The sequence below is a fragment of the Nomascus leucogenys genome, chromosome 6, assembly GCF_006542625.1.
Source record: "Nomascus leucogenys isolate Asia chromosome 6, Asia_NLE_v1, whole genome shotgun sequence".
Lineage (NCBI taxonomy): Eukaryota > Metazoa > Chordata > Mammalia > Primates > Hylobatidae > Nomascus > Nomascus leucogenys.
This window is the reverse complement of record NC_044386.1, coordinates 31,390,082-31,414,734: the sequence shown is the minus strand read 5'-3', so window position 1 is coordinate 31,414,734 and position 24,653 is coordinate 31,390,082. Positions and strand designations below refer to the sequence as shown.

At 40.7% G+C, this 24,653-nt stretch overlaps 1 protein-coding gene across 2 annotated transcripts in view; it reads left to right on the top strand.

The window, feature by feature from the left end:
- The window catches only part of SLC45A2 (solute carrier family 45 member 2), a 39,370-nt gene extending 15,177 nt beyond the window's left edge, over positions 1–24,193 (top strand). The window contains exons 3-7 of one of the 2 annotated variants that reach the window (XM_003274926.4): positions 5,943–6,268; positions 15,460–15,603; positions 16,511–16,634; positions 21,137–21,348; positions 23,943–24,193. In XM_003274926.4, the coding sequence (XP_003274974.1) occupies positions 5,943–6,268; positions 15,460–15,603; positions 16,511–16,634; positions 21,137–21,348; positions 23,943–24,167 (1,031 nt within the window). In that variant the 3' untranslated portion in view covers positions 24,168–24,193. Of the gene's footprint in view, positions 1–5,942; positions 6,269–15,459; positions 15,604–16,510; positions 16,635–21,136; positions 21,349–23,942 lie in introns of those variants that run through there. The other variant, XM_012501699.2, reaches the window with a different exon arrangement.
- Positions 24,194–24,653: the final 460 nt, after the last annotated feature.

The window sequence follows — 24,653 nt, the reverse complement described above, 5'->3', positions numbered from 1 at the left end:
TGATGACTTCTAGTCCGGAGCTTTTTCATTCTAGCATTTGTGCTCTGTGCTCCCTGGTCACCACTAGGAGGAGTTAAAGCATTTTGCAAAATACTTCACAGTGTGCTGAGCCATTACAACTTAGAACTGGAAATACTAGTTCTGTAAACTTTAAGAAAGCTCAAGACAGCCATAAGTGGCTCCAGAACGAGGCCAATTAATGCCTGACTTCCTGCACAGCCTTTTCTTCCTGAGGTTCTTACTGCCTCCATGGGGTCTGACCAGGAAATGAGGCACCTATCTTCTCTGCTCTTGGATCTCCCAAGCCTTCCAGGGGAGACTCTGCTCCTCTCCTCCCACCCTCCAACTCTAGCTAGGCCCATCAAGCAGGCAGCAAGACCATCACTGCCTAAGGGATTTACCAATATGTGTGCACCCATCATGAATGCTCTGTCTAGCCTGGGAAGCCTGGTTCTTAAAGCACATTTTCTAATGAATCTACTCTCTATGCCTTCGCAGCCTAGGGGCTTTTGGAACTCAGAAGCAAGACAAACCATTCTTATTTCTCTGCTCTCTACTGTTACATCCTGTCCTCAAAGCGATGAGGCATCCTGGCCCAGCTTAAATGTGAAGGAAGGGCCAAAGAGAGAAAGGGATGCCAGGATTAGAGGTAGGTGGATGGAAACAGTGAGCAATATTTTAAATATATTATCTCAGCATCTTTGAGGAGAAAAGTTGCTTTGTAAACCTAAAGAAATATCAGATCAGCTTGTCTGGTCAAGCTGGTCTTTGACCAGAGCATGTGCATCATATTTTTAATTTTAATTTAAAAATTTTTTTAGTTTCAATTTTTTTTTGTTTTCACTGGGAACACAACACATGTATCATTTTGACTGCTTTTCCTGTACTCAGCCTCCAAGAGGGCAGAGGTCATGTCTGTCTTGCTCGTTGATGTATCTCAAGTGTTTAGCACAGTTTCTGGTGAAGATAGGTACTCCAACAATTTCTATTGATAAACAAATGGGTCAAGGACACCACACACACACACACACACAAACACACACACACACACACACACAGAGAGAGAGAGAGAGAGAGAGAGTAGCCGGTACTTATGTTAACTGTCCAGGATTTAGTATGTACCTGGTGGGCATAGGTAGGAAGCATGCACCTAATCTGACACTTTCATTGCTATTTTTTTCAACATGTAGAAAAGAATCAGAACGACTTTCTCATGAACCCCATAGGAAGATGGGCGTTCTTTAGTCTGTCCTCCTTCAGAGGTAAAGTAGCAAACAGCACATAGCTCTCATGATTTGAGCCGTGTCAGCCCTGGTGCTGAGCTTGCTAAGCCACACACCTGATGCCTGCAGGCAATTAGAGGCAGATGGTAGGTGCAGAGTTTGATTTAGATGGACTCTCTTAAGTTTCCTTTCGTCCTTTAGATTCCTTGGTACTGACAGTTTCCCAGTTTCCCATTTTAACTATCATAGTTGTGGACTAAAGACAATTTTTTACATATTTCTATATATTTGGACTTCTTCCAGGATGGGCCACTGTTCAGTTGCATCATTAGTTATGAAATATGACATCTGTCTTCTAAAGCCATTTATTCTCCTGAGTTTGACAACACAGCCTGGCTTGGTGAGGAAGGCGCCAGCTGGACCACTTCTGGCCCTTCTTTGTAAAAGCTTGTTATCTAATGTGGCAGCAGATGTCCTCCGAACGCTCTGGCTTATGGCTTGCCCAATAGCCTGGTGATTGATTCCAGTGGCCTCACAGAGGCTGATTTTGGCAGCAGAGGTAAATACAGTCTGGATGTAGATGTGGGAGGTGGTAAAATGGTAAAACTATCAGCCTTTATCGTAGCATAATTAGGTTTTGTTGGGGAGATTGTCTTTGAAGATAAAACCCTTGGCTTAAGCAGAAGAAGCAAAAGAAAGGCCTTTAATGAATTCCTACAGCCCTCTACCGGCCCTCATCATATCTGAGGCAGCAAATAGATAAAGTTTAAATAATTTTTTCCAGTGTCTTAATATTCTGTTAGGATAATTGCCCCAGTGGCCCACTTTGCTTTCCTGGCATGTCCTGTTGTACTATTGTAACTTGCAGCTACAACTACTTCAAAACAGTAGCTTTGGGACAAATAAGACAGTCTTTCCGGTTTTTTTTTTTTTACCCCCTTCCCTAAGATAAGAGAGTGCTAATAATTCTCTAAGTTATAGATTATGTCAAGGTTTTAAATTAACACATTAATAAAGGAACCAATGGGGAAGATATAAGAAGAGTTTCCCCCAGGTTCTTGCAGGAAATGTGTGTGTGTGTGTGTGTCTAGCAAAATAAAAAATGCTAGACTAAATATGAACCTGGTTAACCTTCTACCAGACAATAAAAGTATAACCCCTCTGTAATATTTTTGGAGTAATTTCCCTACCAGGCTACAAAAACCCTATTCATATCTACAAACTACCTTAATTTTACAGGACTGAAAATACTGTGCTTTATCAGTTATGAATTGTGGGTCAAATATCCTGTGACAACAAAGTACCACTTCTCGAGAAAGGAAATTAGTTGGAAACTGCTGTCACCTGGCCACTGAAAAGAGTGATGCTTGGCCCAGCAGCATTGGTGTCAGTGGTGAGCTTGAAAGAAATGCAGAATCTCAGGCTCCACCTTAGACCTTCAGAATCAGAACTCGCATTTTAACAAGGTGCCCACATGATTTGCGTGCACATTAAAGTTTAAGAAGGCTGCTCTAGAGGAATATTTTAAAAATCAAGCAGTTGCAATTTTTACACTTTCCAAGTTTGAGATATATTTTACTTTCTTGATACTTGCTACATGCCACAATAGGGTCAGGGGTAAGCCCAGGTTTCAGCCCTCAGAATGATCCATTAGTTCTAATCACTGGGCCTAAAATGAATAAATGCTTTCAGCAAGTTCCACGCAGGCTGCCTTCAGCCAGTTCAGTGCATTAGCTATCTTCTGCTTCTAGGGGAGGCTTTGGAATTAGGGTTACTACAGGAAGTCAGCAGGGAGCTCACTTTTGGGTCTGGTTCTGCCATGGTATGTGCTGGGGCTTGACATGGATTATTTGCATTAATCTTCACTAAATTCAAATGAGGAGGCAGCACCACCCTTGTTTCTCAGAGAAGTGCCCAAGAGCATGTGACTAGAAAGCACAAAGATGGGAATGGAAATCAGGCACGATTCCAAATCCCTTCTTCCCTCTGTGTGATCTTCCATCACAGAATCGCTAAAGCTCATAGCTTTCTGATCTAATTCTTCAAATCCCCTTCTACCTCCAAAATTTTTGAATTCATTGATCTATTGAACTCTTATAACTTTCATTGCTAATGAAGAGAAATCCTGTCGGATTTACTAATAATCGACATCACCTTGATACCATTAACTAGCACCAATAATTAACTCTTCGAAACTCCTCTGTACTCTGAGTACTCAGCTCTGAGTTCTAGCTTATCATTTATTACTATTTTGAAAGTAGCTTCCCCCATTATCTGCTTCTCCCACTTGAAACCACCTTTCTGGGGAAAAAATGGGAAACTGTGTCTTTTTTATGTTTATAAGCTAGTAGAGTCATTTACATATATTTAGTGCTCGATACTTGTTTATTGAACCAAAGTAAACCAGTAGACATGCAACTGCATCAGGAAACTCCCCAATTGCAGGACTCAATTGTCCAAATTAATCTCTAATATAAATCCATCATTATATGCATATCCTCATATTTTTTTCCATTAAGTAAAACTACCATTCCATTGCACAGTGGAGGATTCATTTCACATATCAATTCTTTCAAATGAGCAGGGGTCTTCTGCTCTACATTCTTCCAACTGAGGCAACCAGTAATGCTCAGTTGAACAAACATTTGAAAGATAGAGGCATAAGTGATAAGAGAATTGAATGGCAATATGAAAACCCTTGATCTGTTTACAAATGATAGTTTCAAAAAAGGAGTGTGTCTGTCATAGGGTTGACTTAGGTCGGGGTTCAAAACTAGGGGCCACTTTTCAACCTCCTTCCCTCAGAGATATTTGGCAATATCTAGAGATATTTTTGGTTGTCATAACGGGTTGGGGAGCAGACTTAATACATTCTTGTTGGTTAATTGCCTGGCTTGACACATGACTTCTGATACCTTCTGCATCTCCACAACTGAATAGTCATTGTCTAATGATAACCAGAGGCACCACAAATCCCAGAATATTCTTCGGAATCAGTCATAGAGTGTGGCTGTTTCAGGACCTTCTCTTTCTCTCAAATCCTGGGCACTTAACCATCATCTGTCATTTATCTGTTTATGTATATGCTCATCACATATAACTAGACCATAAATTTCTCGCTTCCAGAGACTATATGTCTTGCTTCACTGTGCCCCATTGGCCACAATTTCTTATAATTCTGCCTTAAAACACTTCACCATTCAGAACATGCTAATGATGCTTTATTTTTGGAATCCAATTAGATTGTTGGTCCTCCTTAAATAGTCTCTATGTTAAATTGCAACTAACCAGAATATGAAGTGACCAAAATCGTCTACTCTCTCACTAATTTGAATAAATTAGGATTCATGGTACTTGACATTCAGGTTTGTGTTCTTGAGGTCAGGGTTTATGTAACTTTAGATGTTTAGGGTTAGAGAGGAACTCCTTTAGTTCTATTTTCTTCCTTGATTCTCTAGCTTGCGAAGATATTGTCCTTATCTGAGAAATAAAGTAGAGACTTCACTCATGCACACACACAAAAAAATCAAAAACAAAGATGAAAGCTGATCTGTTCAGCTAGATAAATTGTGCTTGGTAGGCATGATGGGAGTTTGACGTTTAAAGAATTTTGACAAGAGGATCAGCCCTACATAAGTTTGTGACATATATAGAGGATGTGTCTGGCACTCGACTCTTTAATTCCCTCAACATCATAAGCTGAGCAATATAGTAGCTAATAATATGTCCACCGCGCCCTCCTCCACCATGCTATCTACTCACCTTTATCAGAAGTCACTGATGTCTGCACCAGAAGGAACATCTGAGGAACAGTTACTACTTTGGTGCTGAGTAATTTCTTGCCCATACCAGGAATATGTGTATTTTAAAACAGAAACTTAAAAAAGGAATAACTAATAATGGGATTTTAAATATCGGATAATTAGGGTTGGATAGATTTTGAGGAGCCTTTCCTCAGTATCCCTCAAGTGACACTATGTTTAAGCCTGAGCAGATAAAACAAGCACCAAAAAGACCTCAGGTTGGAGTCCAGTGAAATGATAATAGGATTTTTAAAAATTCATGTTTAAACTTTTGTTCTCATTATTTCCTGTTCCCAGCTATCAGCTGGGAACAAGTACCTTGAGCTTCTAACAGAGGAAGAAAGACAGCTTTTGAGGGTGTTTGATCTTTGCAAGCTTACGTCATCCCAGGAAGCTTAATAATAGAGAAACTACAAGTCATTTAATTTTATTGCTGCCAGAAATTGGTTTTCTTTTTCTGGTCAGAAATTTAAGAAAATTTCTGGTCAGAAATTTAATTGGGCTTTTTCTGGTCAGAAATTTAAGTTCAAAAGCAGTCTAGAGAATGCACTTTGGAAAGGTCACAGTATCTCTGATGGTAGCAATACTTAGTAAGCCCTTGCTATGTGTCTGGCCCCATCCTGAACATTTTGTATTTTCAAATCATGACCCTACTAGTAGGTTACTCTTTTACTATTACCTCCATGTTCTGGGTGAGGAAGCCCAAGGTCACAGCAAGTAAATGCTAGAGCCAAAACTTGAACCCACATTGCCTGGCTCTGTGTTTTTCAACCTCTTGCTGTATTGCTTTTACAATCATATCCAGGCTGCCTCTGCTATCTTCAGGGAGTTTTCCCACTGAAGGGGAGTGTCTATGCATGAGGAAAATGAATGATAATTTGCTAGATATGCTAACATAGCTTTTCTTGCTTTCCAGGTTTTGGAGGTGCCCTGGGTTACCTTTTGGGTGCCATAGACTGGGCCCATCTGGAACTGGGAAGACTGTTGGGTACAGAATTCCAGGTCATGTTCTTCTTCTCTGCGTTGGTGTTCACTTTGTGTTTTATTGTTCATCTGTGCAGTATCTCTGAAGCCCCACTTACAGATGTTGCAAAGGGCATTCCCTCACAGCAAACCCCTCAGGACCCTCCATTGTCATCAGATGGAATGTACGAGTATGGTTCTATCGAGAAAGTTAAAAATGGTTATGTAAATCCAGAGCTGGCAATGCAAGGAGCAAAAAACAAAAATCATGCTGAACAGGTAAAGATGAACATTTTTTTCTTTACATGGGAAAAATATTCTTGCTCTTTGTTTTGTTTTTTGTTTTTAATTCTTTGTTTTGTCTGTTTATTTGATGAGAAGAGTTTCTTGGAGTCTAATTGAATTCCCAAATCCCCAGTAGCTAACATCCCTTGGAATTAAAATTTTATATCTCAAAGAAAAAGGTCTGCATTTTCCTCTGGTCCTCCTGTCTCTTACTCGTCTCAGAGCATCCAACCAGGGAAGATGAAGCCAGTTGAGAACGGTTAGGCCACAAGAGAAGCCTATAATCATCCTTAGGCCAGAAGAAATATCCTCTTAGATTAGAATCATAAATTAGAAATTTTTTCCTCCAAATGGTAGCATCCTTGGGTTGGTGACTGAGTTGGGCATATTGAATTTGCCTGTCATGAGTTGATTGCATATTTTAGTTCATTTTCAGTGAACTGCACAGTGAATTCGTCAGCTTAAAATTTGAAATAAAATTCAACTAACTGCCAGAGAAATGAGACCACATTCAGACGAAATGATCAAAGAAGAGACTAGAATTAAGCTGAGCAATGTAGTAGCTAATAATCCCATGGGACTATTTAAATTAAAATAAAAATAAAATTGGAACTTCATTTCTTCAGTTGCATTAGCCACATTTCAAATGCTCAAAGGCCCCATAGGGCTTGTAGCTAAAATATAGGACAGTGCAGATGTAAGACATTCCCATCATTGTAGAACGATCTATTGGACAACACTGATGCAATAATTGCATTTTCCTTCAAGCTAAAATTGAACGCCAAAACTTCAGGGATATAGAACAAAGGATTTCTTGATTGACAAAAGGTTGTAGACGACTTAAGTTCAAATCTTGGTTCCTGTAGCTGCTGACTTCTGTTATTCATTCAATGAATCACAAGTAGCTACTTGCTATAGGGTAACCTAAAGATTAAGAGTACAGTGCTTAAATCCTGGCTATACCACCTCTGGATTGCATGATTTTGGGCATTTACATTTCTGTTAAACGATAAAATAATTCCATCTACCTACATGGGTTTTGTGCAGGTTGCAGGGGCTAATCCTTGTAAAGTTATTAGAGTGTTTGCTACCACATAGTAAGCTGTTGGGTTTAGGTCTTGTTATTATGACCCTGGCAGAACGCTAGAGTGCTTTAAGCACAAACAGGGAACACAAATCTGGACTCTAACAACTTTCAGACAAGCTCAGTGAATCTCACCTTCCTGTGAGGTCAACTTCTTTTGTTGGCTTGGCCAGTCTATTTTCTAGGATTATTAGGATGTTCAGCTAAGATAAAGCATACAAAGACACTTTTTCAAACTTCACATAAATATATCAACACATTATAATCATTATTCATTTAACAAACAGCTTGGGATATGGAGTATGTGCAAAGCACTGTACTAGATATTTGGGGACCATAAAACTGACAAATGTCCAGTCTCTATGCCCAGGAATTTACAGCCTAACAGGTGGCATAAGCCATTTATACCATGACTCATAATCCATGATAGAACATGGTAAATGCTATAGAAACAATGTATCAGTTCAGATCTTTTAAAAAGGTACCAAGATAGGATTTGACATGTAAGAGATTCATTGGAGAAAACAGCATGAAAGATAAAGTGGAGAAAGCAGAAATAGGAAGGGATAGTCTTCTTATCTTGATGCAAGTCAAACACCTGTGAAAGGAGAAAGGAAAGGAAAGAGAATAGGGTAGGAAGCCTCTCAGATGCAGTGAAGTTCCAAGAAAGCTTCACCCAGGCCAAACAGGAGTCCTTCAGCCAAAGTTGCTCCTTAGAGGAGTCCCAACTCTTGTAGGAAAAGGCTAACGCTAATACCCCCCGTCTTGTTAGTCACTATCTGGGAACAGCCAGGAAAGGGGTAACCTTGGCAGGAACAGGTATAGGAACAGAGTTTCTTGGCAGGAACAGGAACAGTGGATCCAGAGAGGCAGGATTCGGGGCTGGCGATCAACTGTGTTTTCTCTGGTAGGTGACCCAAATGGCACGTTTCCAAGGTGGCCACAAATGGCATAATAGCAATTGCTTTTAGTTTTAAAGAGGGAAGGATTGTGCCTAAATAAATGGAGAAAGGCATCACGGAGGAGATCATCCCTGAGTTGTGCCTTGAATGATAGGATTTGAATAGAGATTTTGGGGGAAAGATATTTCTGACAGAAGAGCATCAGCAAAGCCACAGATATAAAAAAAATTTTTTTAAAGCATGAAGCATATTTGTAGAAAGCATATTTGTAGAAAGTGGTACCATAGATCACAGAGTTTGTAACTTTAGAAATAAAGTTAGGAAAGCAAATTGGAGACAGATTTTGGAAGCTTTTGAATGCCAGCACAGGAACTAAAATTTTATTAGGTAGATGATGGAGGTCCATCAAAATTAGTGGGGCGGAGGACTCCTTGATATTAGCTTTTTTTTTTGGTTTGCTTTTTGTTTTTGATATTAATCCAGCTGCTGACTACCGGGAATAAAGAGGTACCCAGGAGGATTTATTCGGGTGGATAATAAGATTTCTTGGAATGAGTTGCACTGTGTGGATGGTTCATTCACTTGTGCATTCTTTTATTCATTCAATAGCTATTAATTACCCCTGCCAGACCCAGTGCTGAGCATCAGAAGACTAGTGAACACCACAGCCCTTGTTCTACCCCATGGAGTTGTCACCTAGCAAAGGGTGCCTGTGTGTTATTTTGCTTTCTTAATCAAAGTTTAATTAGATTTACAAAAAAGTTGCAGATAGTAGAGAGAGTTCCTATCTATGCTTTACCAGCTTCTCTCTTATGTTAACATCATAGAGAACCATGCACATTTGTTAAAATTGAGAAATTAACACCGCTTCAACACTGTTAGGTAAACAGCAGACTTATTTGAATTTCATCAGTTTTTCTACTAATGTCCTTTTTAAAAAAAATGTATTTCTATAGGTTATTGGGGAACAGGTGGTGTTTGGTTACATGAGTAAGTTCTTTAGCGGTGATTTGTGAGATTTTGGTGCACCCATCACCTGAGCAGTGCACACTGCACCCAATTTGTAGCCTTTTATCCTTCATCCCCTTTCCACACTTACCCCCTAAGTCCCCAACGTCCATTGTGTCATTCTTATGCCTTTGCATCCTCATAGCTTAGCTCCCACTTTTGAGTAAGAACATGCAATGTTTGGTTTTCCATTCCTGAGTTACTTCACTTAGAATACTATTCTTCAATCTTATCTAGGTCACTGCGAATGCCATTTATTCATTCCTTTTATGGCTGAGTAGTATTCCATCATATATATAAAAGATACTTGCACAAGCATGTTTACAGCAGCACAATTTGCAATTGCAAAAACGTGGAACCAACCTAAATGCCCATCAATCAACGAGTGAATAAAAAAACTATTTTTTATATATATATATATATCACAAGAATGTCCATAATAAAAAAAATAGATGTTGACGTGGATGCAGTGAACAGGGGACACTTCTACACTGCTGGTGGGGATATAAACTTGCACAACCACTGTGGAAAAGAGTGTGGGGATTCCGTAAAGAATTGAAAGTAGAACTACCATTTGATCCAGCAATCCCATTCCTGGGTAATATCCTTTTTCTGATCCAATCTAGGACACCACATTACATTTAGCTAAGTGGTTTACAAAATTTAAAAACTGTACTTTATTTTAACGGTATTTTAAGGAATTTTTTTTGCTACGTATAGTCAGTAGAAAACCTCATTTTTTTGTATACAGTTATGTATATAAATAAAAGCAATATGTCTTAGCTGTTAGTTATAAAAGTCTGTAAGTAGTTTTTCCTTGATATCAAGTGCTTCCTCCAGTATTGTTTACTCTGTTCATTTGCTTAGCATTTTTCCAAAACAAATGCAAAAGTAAACTTCAACGCTGCTTATGTTTGAATTGGCAAAATGGTTGAGTATGATCTGCTGAAAGGAGGCCTCATTCTATCAACATGACTGCTTTGGAGTTGAGTTGCCACAGCGCATCAACCTGCCTCTCCCCATGCCACTTGTTAGGAGAATACAGTCAAAGAGAGTAATCTATTCATCTGATTCCAATAGTAGCTCCTATTTTAGGATGAGTGCAGTGTTTTTCATAACTGTAGGAGTGCAAGGAGGAACTACGAAGTCATTGGGATAAAGCCTTCATTTTATCTCAATCACACAAGTGGAGAAAATTTGAGATTTTAGGTCTCCTAACGCCTGGACTCAACCCCCTTTCCCTACACCGGGCTGCCTGGCGGAGAATACCTGTTCTCCTTGCCCCTTCTTCACCAACAAACCAGAACTCTAAGATTACTAGTTGGACTGGAGCCCTTTGTGCATTTATGCAGGACAGCCAAAGAATCATGGAATATCTATATGATAACATTCATGCAGTCATTAAAAATGTATGTTTCTAAAGGTTTACTAAAAATATATCAGGTAAAATATACATTACATACACAAAACCATCTTTATTTTGGGAAAACACAAAGCTGCATACATAGAGGAAAAAATGGAAAGGAAATATACCAAAAATTAAAAGTCTGGATGATAGGCTCACAGGAAGCTTTAATTTTCTATGTTTAAATCCTGCAATACATCCAAAATTTCTATAATATATAAAAAATAAGGAAAAAGGTAATCAAATAATGTGAAAGTGAAAATTAAAAAATAATGTGGTGGTTTGGGGAACAAAACAAGGTGGGGTTTTACTAAAGATAAGTATATACGTGATAATAGATAACACCCTGATAGATTATCTGCCTCTTTGATGTCCCCTTCAATAGACTGGGACTCCCGCTCCAAGAGTCGCATAGGACAGGGGTTGTCCCATCCACTCAGAGGCTGCTGTGAGAATCAAATGAAATCAACTGAGTGGAAGCCTTTTGAAAGGCATGGAACTCCTACACGAGTACGAAAATAAATACAACAGATACAAAGAACTTTCTAGTAGGGGCCACATGAAAAGTTTTGTAGACTCTGAATGATCTTGTTATTTGGTTTAAAAAACAAATTGACACCAGTGCAGTGGCTCATTCCTGTAGTACCAGCAACTCATGAGGCCAAGGTGGGAGGATCCATTGAACCCAAGTGTTTGATGCTACAGTGAGCTGTGATCATGCCACTACACACTTGTCAGAGCAACAGAGTGAGACCCCACCTCTAAAAACATAAATAAATAAGCAAATAAAATAAGACAGATAAAGTAAGAATAAAGCACAGAGTAATACATCTTGCTCTCAAAGCCATGGATTTGTACTTTTCTTCCAAATGTGTGCCCTGGGAGGTCTCCAGTTAAGCAAAGGAAGTCTGCACTTCCCCAGGGTCAGGGCCAAGGCTGCAGGGCTGTCATTGCTTGCCAAAGACATTGCTTTCCAAAATAAGAGTGGCTGTGTAATTTAAGAACAAATTTTCCTTTTTTAATGGCAAGAGGGCTGAATTATTTCAGGAGTTTAAACCAGATTTCATAAAATCTATCTCCAATTCCTCCATGTCATCAATTGCTCCCTTTAACATTTAAATAGTCTCCTTTTGAGGGTGTGTTTGTGAAGTTTTCTTTCTCCCTGATGACTCTGTACCTTTTTCGCTTGTAAATTCATCACCACCCAGTCTCCAGCTGACAGTGGTGCAAAATAAATGCGGTAAAACAACTCCCAAGGTTTCAGAACCATTGAAAGGGTTTTACCAAGGAATTGATGAGTCAGGAATAATATCCCAGCTGGGTTTTTATTCTGAGTTAAAATATACAAAGGGGCTTTGAATATTTACACTCCCAGCTTTTACAGAAATACTAGGCACATTTCAAAAGCTCATATTTATTTTTAGAAGAAAGGAGAAATTAGGCTAACAATGAAAGCAAGCTGAAAATTATGTATAAGTCAGAAGCATATATTAATATTTAGAGTGAGGCTGAATGCTTGCTGGCCAGATTCACTTTCTCAGTTTTGCATTTTTAGAAAGAGAGGAAGGAAAGTGATGATAAACCATTTAGTTGGAGGCATGAAAACCAGGCTGTTGTTTCTTGGGCTATTGTTAGCTGCTTCTTTCTGTGGTTGAGGAAAAAGTAGTAATTCTGCACTTCATTTCGGTTATAATCATTTATTTTTACAGGTACCATATTCTACTTGCAGAAAAACAGTTATTTTCCTGCAATCCAGGGAAATGTCTATAGTGTTTAACACTGATTATCAGAAAATGAGTATAGTTATGGTCAGTGGGCTAGATACTGCAAGACTGATGAATTTTAAAAAATCAACTTACACAACAAAATTAAAATGGATGAATATAATTTTCCACAACAAAGAAGTAAAAAGCATGATTATATAAGGTTAAGAGGTATAAAAAATATGCTGTTACAGTTAAAATAGAAAATCTCAGTAGATTGTCTTATAAACTAGCCAGTACTCAATGTCATGATTTGGAATAAATAAAAATATGACAAGAAAGACCCAGTACCAAATCGTGTCTGATGTTTATGGTCTCAGTGTCTTCAGGGAAGCTAATCAATTAATATTCCCAAGGTTTCTTTCTTCTCTTATATGACAAGATGCTAAAAGCTATTATCATTCTTTGTATTTCAAAACAGTTGTATCAATAGTTTAAAGTTTCTCATTCTCTCAATGTTTCTGAAGCCAGAAAAACTATAGCTTCTAGTTTTAACCTAATTTAAATCTAAATTTAAGAATCGGGGCCTATATATTCATTTTTTACATATATGTGTATGGGATGGGCCTTCCTAAAGTTAATGGAAAAACAGAATGAAAAGACAAAAATTAAAAAGAATAAACTTTATTTCTTAATATAAGCTCCATTGGGTTCATTGCTTACAAGAGTAAGCAATGATACCAGCCATTTAGCCCATCCCTAAAGAACTGGGGATCCTGGAGATTTCGCCATGTCAATGCAGTCTTTTTTACAATATTAACTGAAAAACCATGGGTGCCCTTTATAGATTTTTTAAGATTAGGAAACAGAAGTCAGAAGGAGCTAAATCAGGACCGTGGGGTTGATGCCTAAAGATATTCCATCAAAACTATCACAACATTGCCCTTGTTTGATGAGAGGAATGAGCAGGAGCATTGTTACGGTGGGCAAAGACTTTCTGGTGAAGCTTTTGTGGGTGTTTTTCTGCTAAAGCTTTGGCTAACTTTCTCAAAACACTCTCATAGTAAGTAGATATTATCAATCTTTGGCCTTCCAGAAAGTCAACAAGCAAAATGCCTGAGCATCTCCAAAAAACTGTTGTCATGGTCTTTTCTCTTGACCTGTCTGCTTTTGCTTTGACTGGACCAATTCTACCTCTCAGTAGCCATTACTTTGATTGTGCTTTGTTTTCAGGATCATACTGGTAAAGCCATGTTTCATCTCCTGTTACAACTTTTTGAAGAAATGTTTCAGGATCTTGATCCTACATGTTTAAAATTTTCATTGAAAGCTCTGCTCTTGCCTGCAGTTGATCTGGGCACAATACTTTTGGTACCCATTGAGTGGAAAGTTTGCTAAACCTTAACTTTTCAGTCAGAATTGTGTAAACTAAACCAACTGAGTTGTCTACAGTGTTGACTATTGTTTCTGCCGTTAATTGTCAGTCCTCTTCAATTAGGGCATAAACAAGATTAACTTTTTTATTTGCAAACTGATGTAGACGGTCTGCCCCTGAGGACTTCATCTTTAACACCATCTGGTTCCTTCCTAAAATGAGTTATCCATTTGTAAACTGCTGATTTCTTTGGGACATTGTCTTCATAAACTTAAAAAAAAATCAATGTTTCACAATTCTTCCACTGAAGCTTCACTATTAATTTGATGTTTATTCTAGCTTCAATTTTAGTAGAATTCATGTTTCTCTGTTAGGGGCTCTTTGCAAACTGATGTCTTATCCTTCTTAGTACCTCAAACTAAATCTTCTTCAGACATGCTATAACAAGTTAGTATGAGTTTATTTTGCTTTGAAAAAATTTTTGGAATCCATGAATAATTTTTTCATAATATGTATTTTCCATTAACACATTGAAGACCCTTCGTGTGTGTGTGAGTGTGTGTGTGTGTATAAATATATATATTTGAGTTCTACATTGTTCTTACTTCTAACTCAATGTAGGGCTCATTAACATGTTTCTGCTATCATTAGGATTCAGAGAAATAACCTGGGAGGAGACATCTGGCTAAGAACAGGGAGCTGACTGGCTCTCTGTATTAATGTTCTAATGAATAAAAAATTTTCACAAACTTAGCTGCTTAAAACGACATCAGTTTATTATCTCACTGTTCTGTAGATCAGAAGCCTAGGTAAGCTGCATTAGGTTTTCTGCACAGGGTCTTACAAGGTTGAAGTCAAAGTGTTAGCAGAGCTGTATTCTCATCTGGAAGCTCAGTGGGAAGAGCCCGCCTCTAAGCACATTCAGGATGTTGGCAGAATGCAGTTCCATGTGGTTGTAGGACTGAGGTCCCTGCTTTCTTGTGGACTGTTGGCCTGGAGTTGCTCTCAGCCCCTAAATGTCACTCTCAGGTCCTTTTCATGTGGCTTCCTCCACCTTCAAAGCAGGCATTTCTTGTGTTTTGAGTTGCTCTGACTTTCCCTTCTACTCCCAGCTGGAGAAAATTCTGTACTTTTCAAGGGCTCATGGGATTTCGTTAGGATCACCCAGGTAATATCCCTTTCAATTGACTCAAGGTGAGTGATTAGTAACCTTAATTATTAATGTATCTGCAAAATCCCTTTGCCATGTAACAGCACATAATCACAGGGATGACATTAGGGGACCAAGATCATGACAGACATCTTGGATTTGCCTACTATGCTCTCACAGTTAAGAGACCCAAGAATTATAATCATTTAAGAGCTGGCTTATGTCTGTGAGCTTTGTCCTTGTACAACAGTTCTGTCATTCAGAGATAGGACGCTCAATGTCTCCTACACCTTGGCCTGAAGCTGGCACTATTCTCATTCCCTTTGCCCTTGGGTCCAAAGCCTCATTCTGGGCCTGAAACTGCTAAGCAGCCACTCATTTTTAACAGAATACCTTCTGTGAGTCTACTCCATGGAAACCTAGTTCCATGTCCAGGAAAAGTGACACTTTGTGGGATGGCTGACTGACAAATACATAACATGGCTGTGTGCTCTGGCTCCCTTTGCTGGCTGAGTTTCTGCAGTGAAGATCTCACCTCTGTTTCATGTTTTATTTCAGACTCGCAGGGCAATGACATTAAAGTCACTGCTGAAAGCACTGGTGAGCATGCCTTCTCACTACCGCTACCTTTGCATCAGCCACCTCATTGGATGGACGGCCTTCCTGTCCAACATGCTGTTCTTCACAGATTTCATGGGCCAGGTAATGAACGTGCCTGTGCACACACTCACTGTTACACATCATTTCCTCCATTAACACCTGTTGAGGTTCTTCTGGGCTATCCTCTAAGTTTGGCACAGTAAGAATGTAGGAAAGGGTACCATCAAGAAGCTGGCTTACAGACAGGTCTAGAAACATGCTACTATACCCCGGACAACTAGAGGACACTACGGAGCCTGCCAGTATTTAATCAAAAACAACAAATAGGGCAAATTGATGTGAGCTTTAGCAATCACGGCAGGCTTCAAAAAGGAGGGGCAGGGTTCAGGCTGGGCATGGTGGATCATGCCTGTAATCTCAGTGCTTTCGGAGGTCAAGGTGGAAGAATCATTTGAGGCCAGGGGTTCAAGGATGCGGTGACCTATGATTGTGCCACTGTACTCCATTCTGAGTGACACACCAAGACCCTGTCCCTTAAAAAATAAAATATAATAATAAATACAAATAAAAAAGGAGGTGCAGTATGGTCTGGGCCTTGAAGGGTGAGTAGGAGTTAGAGGAATATTAGAGAGGGAGAAAACATTCCAAGCAGGAACAGGAATGGGCTGTGTGGAGATGAGTCAGAAGCCGATTGGCTGTAGCAGAAGATGAGTGGTGGGATTGCCTGAGTCAGGTGGGGCCAGCTGTGAGACGGAAGGAGAAATGTTAAGGATCTGAGAGAGTGTTGTTGAGATCTGATGCAGCAAGCATTAGATTTCTGATAGGTCCTTGCATGAAGATGTGATAGGATGGAAGGGGCGACTTGGTCATGACAGCCTCAGCTCTGTACTCTAGAAAGGGTCCCTCAGGCAGGGACATTTGCTCCCCAGGGGTGGAGAAGCAGAGTGCATGAGAAGGGGTTCTTACTACATTGTATTTGTACCTCAACAGCCTCCAATCTCTCTTTCAGATTGTGTACCGCGGGGATCCCTATAGTGCACACAACTCCACGGAGTTTCTCATCTACCAAAGAGGAGTCGAGGTTGGATGTTGGGGCTTGTGCATCAACTCTGTGTTTTCCTCACTTTATTCTTGTAAGTCTCTCTCTCTCCTAAGGATGTCTTCTAAAAGGTTCTGGTCTAGCATAACTTGGATTTGATATTTCTGTGTGTGTTTCCTACTGTTTAAAATACCAGATTCTAGGCTGGGTGTGGTGGCTCACGCCTGTAATCCCAGCACTTTCGGAGGCTGAGGCGGGAGGATCACGAGGTCAGGAGATCAAGACGATCCTGGCCAACACAGTGAAACCCCGTCTCTACCAAAAATACAAAAAATTAGCCGGGCGTGGTTGCAGACGCCTGTAGTCCCAGCTACTCAGGAGGCTGAGGCAGGAGAATGGCGTGAACCCTGAAGGCGGAGCTTGCAGTGAGCCGAAATCGCGCCACGGCACTCCAGCCTGGGCGACAGTGTGAGACTCCGTCTCAAGAAAAAAAAAAAAAAAACAGATTCTTAATAAATCTATGGACGTCAGGAAAAACTGTTACCTTAAAAGGACCATATAAAGCATCCTTTTTTCATCATGAATTCTAGGTGTCATTTTCCTCACTGATTACTTTGCTCTTGGAATCAGTGGGTTCCTGATCAAGTTTCTCTGGAAAATAAAAGGGACTTTTTACAAGATGAAGTGTTGGATGAATGAGTCCCAGCAGGTTCATGTTCTACTGGAGCAGGATCATTGGTGGCATTTCATAGATAGGCTTATCAGATTTGTAGATGATACAGAAGAGAAGCGATATTAATATGACAGGTGACAAAGTCAGCATGCGAAATGACCTTAGCTCAGATGTGTAGCTGGGTGGGTTACAGGAGCAACACACCAGGATTGGGGACAGCTGGCTTTCCTTCCCAGGTGCCAGCTTTTCTGAGCCTCTTAACCTCCACTTACGTAAGTTGCAGCTGTGAAGACACTGAACAAAGGGATTTCTGCTACTGTCTTTACATAAGTCCAGGTGGCTGTGCTACAACTCCAGGGCATCGTACAGGCTGCATTGTACTTGCTACTGTGTGTGTGGATATCTCCAAGCTCTGTATGCATTGAATTAAGTGAAAAGTCTGGCCTGAAAAATGTATGCAGTTCTCCTAATTATAAAGAGCTCCTATAAAGAGCTCTTCTTCTGCAAGATTGTAAGAATAACTGACCCCCAACTCAGGGCTCTGGGCTTTGGACACGTCCAGGGGACAGCAGGGATAACGCCTGGGTGAAGGAAGTGGGAAGAGATCGGGAGAATCCCTGTTACCATTCTCAGGGGGACTCACTCTGTCACTGTCAGCCTGCTTCTTGTGAGGGGAAAGGGTGGATGTATGTGAGGGCCTCTTCCTCTTCCCTTTACCTAGCCACAGCACAGCAGGAAACCTGCCTCAAGATCTCTTAAACATTGAGCGCAATTGGGAAAAGGGGACCTCACATAAACATGCAAGAAGTTGATGAGCCCAATAACCACATAACCACAACATTCATTATTTTAAAATTTAGGATACTCAAATAGTAGCGCTTAAAGATTACATTTATTTAGAAAACTCTTTTCTTCCTCTTGGTGCATGCAAACTAAGAAAAATTCCAGAAGGAAGATTTCAAGCACTTAGAATAAAAGATTGTTAGACTAAAAGGGTTTAGTAAATTATCCAGCTTAAGTCCTTCATGATTTCAAGGGCTGAGGGGACTATTTACTACTACCCTCATTCTTTTTTTTGTTTTTCTTCTTTTTTTAAGACAAAGTCTCACTCTGCCACCTGAGCTGGAGTGCAGTGGCATGATCATGGCTCACTGCAGCCTCAACCTCTGGGCTCAAGCAAGTCCCAGCCCTCTGAGTACCCGGGACCAAAACAAGCACATGCTACTCTGCCTAGCTTATTAATTTAAATTTCTTTTTTTTTTTTTTTGTAGAGATGGGGTCTCCCTACATTGCCCAGGCTGGTCTCAATCTCCTGGGCTCAAGTGATCCTCTTGCCTCAGCCTCCCAAAGTGCTGGGATTACAGGCATGAGGCACTACATCCAGCCCTACCTTCATCTTTGTCAGAAAAAAATGTGTCAATCTAAACTTATTTTTCCTCAGGGAACTCCTACTAGATAACATTCCATTAGTCTTGTCTGCATAAATTTTATGACATTTGAAACTTTAAAGCATGTTATTTTTAGGTCCCTTCTAGTTAAAAGCCTTTCCAGTTACAAAAGAAATTATTAGTTGAATAGTTTTCCAAAGTTTTATTAATGTATAAATCTATGGGATCCCTACCACTGTAAATTCAAATCAACATTTTATTTATAAAATACTAGCCAGCTCTGCTCAAGGATTTTAGGGGTTCTCCCTGCCCATAGGATAAAGTCAAATTCCTGAGCTTTTCACAGTTTGGCCTAGTTCATACTTTGCCCTCTTTCACTCCCATATCAATTAACCACCCTCAATGACCCACTATGCAGACTTTCTCATCTCTGGGTATTTGCTGCTGCTTTTAGTTTCTTCTACCTGAACTGCTCTTTCTACTTCCCCAGCTAGACAACTTCTAATAATGTTTTTAGACCCAGCTTAAATATTACTTCCTCAGTGAAATCATTTAAGTTTTCTTCCCCCTGCACCTCAACCCACTCTGGGCAGAATCAATCCTTTCCTTTCCTTCCAGAGCTCACTATATTACCCTCTATTTTGGATTCATCACATAACGTCAGGAGCAGATTCAGAGTTTCTATCTACATGGAGGTTGGCAGGACAATCTGGCTGCTGTGGTGGAGAATGCTGATAGGGACTTGTTTCCAAGCTCCTTTTGTATACAGCAGGTACACGTATACCAACTAGAATAACAACACTGAGTACTAAGATATGGCCAATTGTTCATACCGTAATATCATACACTACTAGTCCTAACTGGTGCTTAAATCTATAATTTCCCCCCAGTCCTGAAGAGAGGCATTGTGTGAGGATATGACTACCACTGGGTATCAGACCCATCAGAGGGCAATGCAAGCTTGGCCCTGAAGTTCACTGAATTATCTTTGTGAATAAAGTATTCTTTGCCAGACTTTCAGTCTTTGTACTGAAGTTACTTATGTTTCCAAATACCTCTTTATCCTGCTTTGCCTTCTCCTCTGCTGGCATACACACTTGGATAAGAGCATTTCCCTAATGGGTATTGATGGTATCTTTTAGGTATTGAGACACCTTAGATTACATTTTCTGTATAAATATAATTATTAAGTAAGCAGAAACTGATCTAGCTTTATTCTCATTTTTGTATTCTCAACCTTAACAACACTCCTCCAGTCATGGTATAAGTTTAATAGAGGAAGCAATGTTGCCCACTTTCATTTCCAGAGCTTTGTCTTCCATCAGTGTGAGACAGTGTTTAGTTTCGTAATTGATTCAAATGTACTGCAAATAAGGTTGCTTCTCTACAAGGTGTACGTCCAATAATTATATGAATAGATATGGAAAATGTCATTCTTGAATAGCCACATTTCAAGTATCTGTTATTTATCCCCTGATTCTTGTGTTGCAGGAGAATGGGGCAGGGAAGAGATGAGGAATGTGTGGATTAAAAACAACTGATTAACAAAGGAAGATAAAAACAATTTAGGGATTTTCCTTGCCATTGTGGAAAACCTTGTAAAATGCTTTAAAGCAGAATTTTTCATTTTTAAAAATTAGCTCTGCCACTATACTGATATAAGCAAGCCAAGTTGACCTGCTAGAAGAGGAACCCAGTTAAGAGTCAACTGTCTCCAGCTCAGCCTGTCTTGTTGCTTAACTGGATGTTTTCTACATGCTAGGCATTCGGCTGGGTGATTTCATAGGCACTTCATCTCACTTGATCCTGGCAACAACTCCAAAAGATGGTTTTATTATTCCCGGTTTTCAGATGAGGAAGCTGGGGTTTTGAGAAGTCAAGGAACTTGTTTACCAAGAGTTAGGGAGCCAGTGATGAGGAGATGCTGGGTGCTGTGGGAGCCCCTTACCAGTCTGGGAAGGATTGGCAAGTCAGGGAAAGTGTCTTCAGATAATTGCACATCCTTTACCTCCTTCTCAGGTGTGCAGACTCCATTCAGATGGCGGCTAAGAAATTATGAATGACTTAGATCATTCTGTAAATTTTGGTTGTTTCAATTTTCCCCAACCTGACTTTGGGTCATTGGGCCAAGATAGGCCTGTATTATTATTTTGGTCCTATGAGGCCACAGCCCATCTGATTCAGAATAACCCATACTTTTCTTGAAGCCCCAGGTTCCCATAGTTAGGTCAGATTTTCCACCACCTTTCTTGCTTCTTTTTGCTATCCAGCTGTCTGCTAAACAGTGCCAGACTCTTCTTTGTAGAAAAAAAATCAGCCGGCCAAGGCAATTTCAAGCTGTCCTTTATGCAAAGGTCTTTAAAATGGTTCCAAAAGCCAGCTGTTTTTAACCCACAGATAAGGGGATTCTTTTGTTCCTGGCTCAGTATCAAAGGACATCTAAAAAAGCGAATCTTCCGAAGAAAGGATTGTCTGAAATTATTAAATGTTATGAGGTACTGCCAGCTGTAATTTCTCCCTCTCTTCTTCCCACAGACTTTCAGAAAGTTTTGGTATCCTACATTGGATTAAAGGGTCTTTACTTCACGGGATATTTGCTGTTTGGCCTGGGGACGGGATTTATTGGGCTCTTCCCGAATATCTACTCCACCCTGGTCCTGTGCAGCCTGTTTGGTGTAATGTCCAGCACCCTGTACACCGTGCCCTTTAACCTCATTACTGAGTACCACCGCGAGGAAGAAAAGGAGGTGTGCTGTCATTGAACCTCTGCCTTGGGTAACATCCAGACTCATCTGAAGGCTGGGGAGGATTTGGTAGCAATGTGTAGAGCAGAGCTGGAAAATAAGGGTTCTTGAAACAGCAGCAGTCAAATGCCCAACCAACTGCAACCATGATCTGGTACAGGCATGCTCACCAGCCCAGCCCAGCCCAGCTCTCCTGTCTTCCTTATTCTCAACCCCTGCTCACTTAGGGAGCTGTAGGGCAAGAAGTGTTACTCCCATTTTTCTGATTAGAAAAGGAAGGCTTGGTGAGGCTGAGAAACCAGCCCACAATTACACAAAGACAAAAAAGGGGGACCCAGGTCTTCTATAACCACCTCATAGGTCTCCCTGGTGCCACCTGCAGCATTTCTAGATACCCACAATAAGGGTCTCCCTACCCCCAACTTGCAGAGGTACATGGTGGAATTTCTTGGCATTATTTGTTGAGGGCAGGAAAGTCCTAGGCAATGGAGTCCAGATTTCAGTAAGTCAGACCCCATGTGTGAGAAAGAAAGCTGGAATCATGGGTGGTAATCCCCACTTTGCTGCCCTGAGGGGAACCTGCGCTATGTAAACCTTGGAACTCAACTAGTGAACAAGCACCTATGCAGTGTTATAACAGAGTTAGTATTTCCACTCTAAAATTACCACCTCTTCTTATCAAAATTTGCAACTTTCTTCCCATGAAAATAGGCTTACAGTTCCTTAACTGGAGCAATGGTATAAAAGCTACAGAGATAACTCCAAGTTTAATCCAGCTCAGCATGAAACTGCAAAAACACTGAACATATAACCATGGGACTGTAATTCTGGCCATGTTTTTCATCATCTGATCTGGCAGCAGGGCAGAGGCGCCCCAGGAGTAAAAACCTTTCAAAAAAGAGTTGTGGCTTTCCTCATCCTCTGGCAAACATTGTCACCAAGGTTTTAGTGCATGACAGGGATGTTGCTGCGAATGGGACAGTCATCATAAAAAACTGTCCCTACAAGGCGAGTGTTACATGGTGTTGGGGGAAGAAAACCTATGCTTCAGGCTCAGAGAAACCTGGATTCAAATCCTGCCTCTCACACTTGGAAGCTGTGTTACACTGGGGATGTTATTTACTCGTTTATTAGGTAGCACTTAGAATGAGTTCATTTTTAGGTGAGATAATATATTCACAATGATACACAAAAGTGCACACTGTGTCCTCCCTTTACCATTTACTATCTCCCTCCAGCCCCAACATGTTACCACTCTTACTAGTTTTTTGTTAATCTTTCCAGCATTTTTTTTTTTTTTTTTTGAGACAGAGTCTCGCTCTCTCACCCAGGCTGGAGTGCAGTGGCCCGATCTTGGCTCCCTGCAAGCTCCGCCTCCCGGGTTCACGCCATTCTCCTGCCTCAGCCTCTCCGAGTAGCTGGGACTACAGGCGCCCGCCACCACGCCCGGCCAATTTTTTGTATTTTTAGTAGAGACGGGGTTTCACCGTAGTCTCGATCTCCTGACCTCGTGATCCACCCGCCTTGGCCTCCCAAAGTGCTGGGATTGCAAGCGTGAGCCACCGCGCCCGGCCCAGCATTTTTAAATAAAAACCAAGCAAATGTAAATCTGTTTTCTTATTTTCCTTTCTTATTCAAAGGATAATATGCGTTTTTCAGCAAAATGCTTTTTTTTTTTGCCTAATAGTGTAGGAAATCATCATTTAAGCTCGCAGGCCCTCAGTTTTCTCATGAGGCAAATGCAAAGAATGTTATTTACCTTATAGAAAAGCAAACAAGATAGTGGTTATGCTTAGCATAGTGCCCCCTAGCACCTGACAAAGATTCAAAATGTGATAGCTAGTATTATAATTGTTACCATGGGGGTAATGATAATAACATGTGCATCTAAGGAGGTGGTGAGGTTGAAATACAGTAACAGGTAAAAAAAACCCAGGCCCAGCACATAAGAGACACCCAACAAATGACAGTTATCGACCAGTTCAGACCAAATATCAAACATTAACCAAACATTATTATATTAATCAAGTAGCAACCATATTTTGAAAGATTGAAATGCTTTTTAAAGTTGCTTCTCTTAAGGACATCAGCAATTCAACAACCTTCTTAAAATCTTTGAATTTTTAACACTAAGAAAGAAAAAGAATGGGATATTTATTAAGTATCCACTACATTGTATTGATTATGGCCTGCCACTTGTTTTTGTACAAGTGCGAGCTAAGAATTCCTTTTAATTGTTTAAATGATTGAAAAAAACGTTCAAAAGAAGGTTAATATCTTGTGACAGGTGAAAAGTACATGAAATCAAATGCTAATACCCATCAATATTCAGTTCAGTTCCACATCACCAATTCATGAAAATTACATGAAATCAAATGCTGATAATGGCCATCAATATACATTGGAAAGCCAACTCAGCTCCACATCGCCCCCGCTTTTGCACTACAACAGCAGAGTTGAGTAGTTATGACCAGGGCTGTATAATCCACAAAGCCAAAGGTATTTACTCTCTGGCTGGTCACGAAAAATTTTGCCGACCTGTGCCCTAAATGACAGTTCCTTGTAGGTCAAATGGTGGTTCTGTGCTTCCTTTGCAGAGGCAGCAGGCCCCAGGAGGGGACCCAGACAACAGCGTGAGAGGCAAGGGCATGGACTGCGCCACCCTCACATGCATGGTGCAGCTGGCTCAGATCCTGGTCGGAGGTGGCCTGGGCTTTCTGGTCAACACAGCTGGGACCGTCGTCGTCGTGGTGATCACAGCGTCTGTGGTGGCACTGATAGGCTGTTGCTTTGTGGCTCTCTTTGTTAGATACGTGGATTAGGTCGATAAAGAGACAATGACCCTAACCTCAGACACAGTGAAGCACATGGCAGGAAGTTAACATTTTCTGCAGCTCTGAATCTTAGGGTCTGCCCATTGGACGCCCAGTATTGTGATTTCAGCCATGGAACCTGCCCACCTCTGTCTCCCTTTTTTTTTTTTTTGAGTTGGAGTCTTGCTCTGTCGCCCAGGCTGGAGTGCAGTGGCACGATCTCGGCTCACTGCAAGCTTCGCCTCCTGGGTTCACACCATTCTCCTGCCTCAGCCTCTCAAGTAGCTGGGACTACAGGCGCCCACCACCATGCCCGGCTAATTTTCTGTATTTTTAGTAGAGATGGGGTTTCACCACGTTAGCCAGGATGGTCTCGATCTCCTGATCTTGTGATCCGCCCGCCTTGGCCTCCCAAAGTCCTGGGATTACAGGCACAAGTCACCGCGCCCGCCCCACCTCTCACTTTAAACCAATCCTCTGCACGTTTGCCTGGAC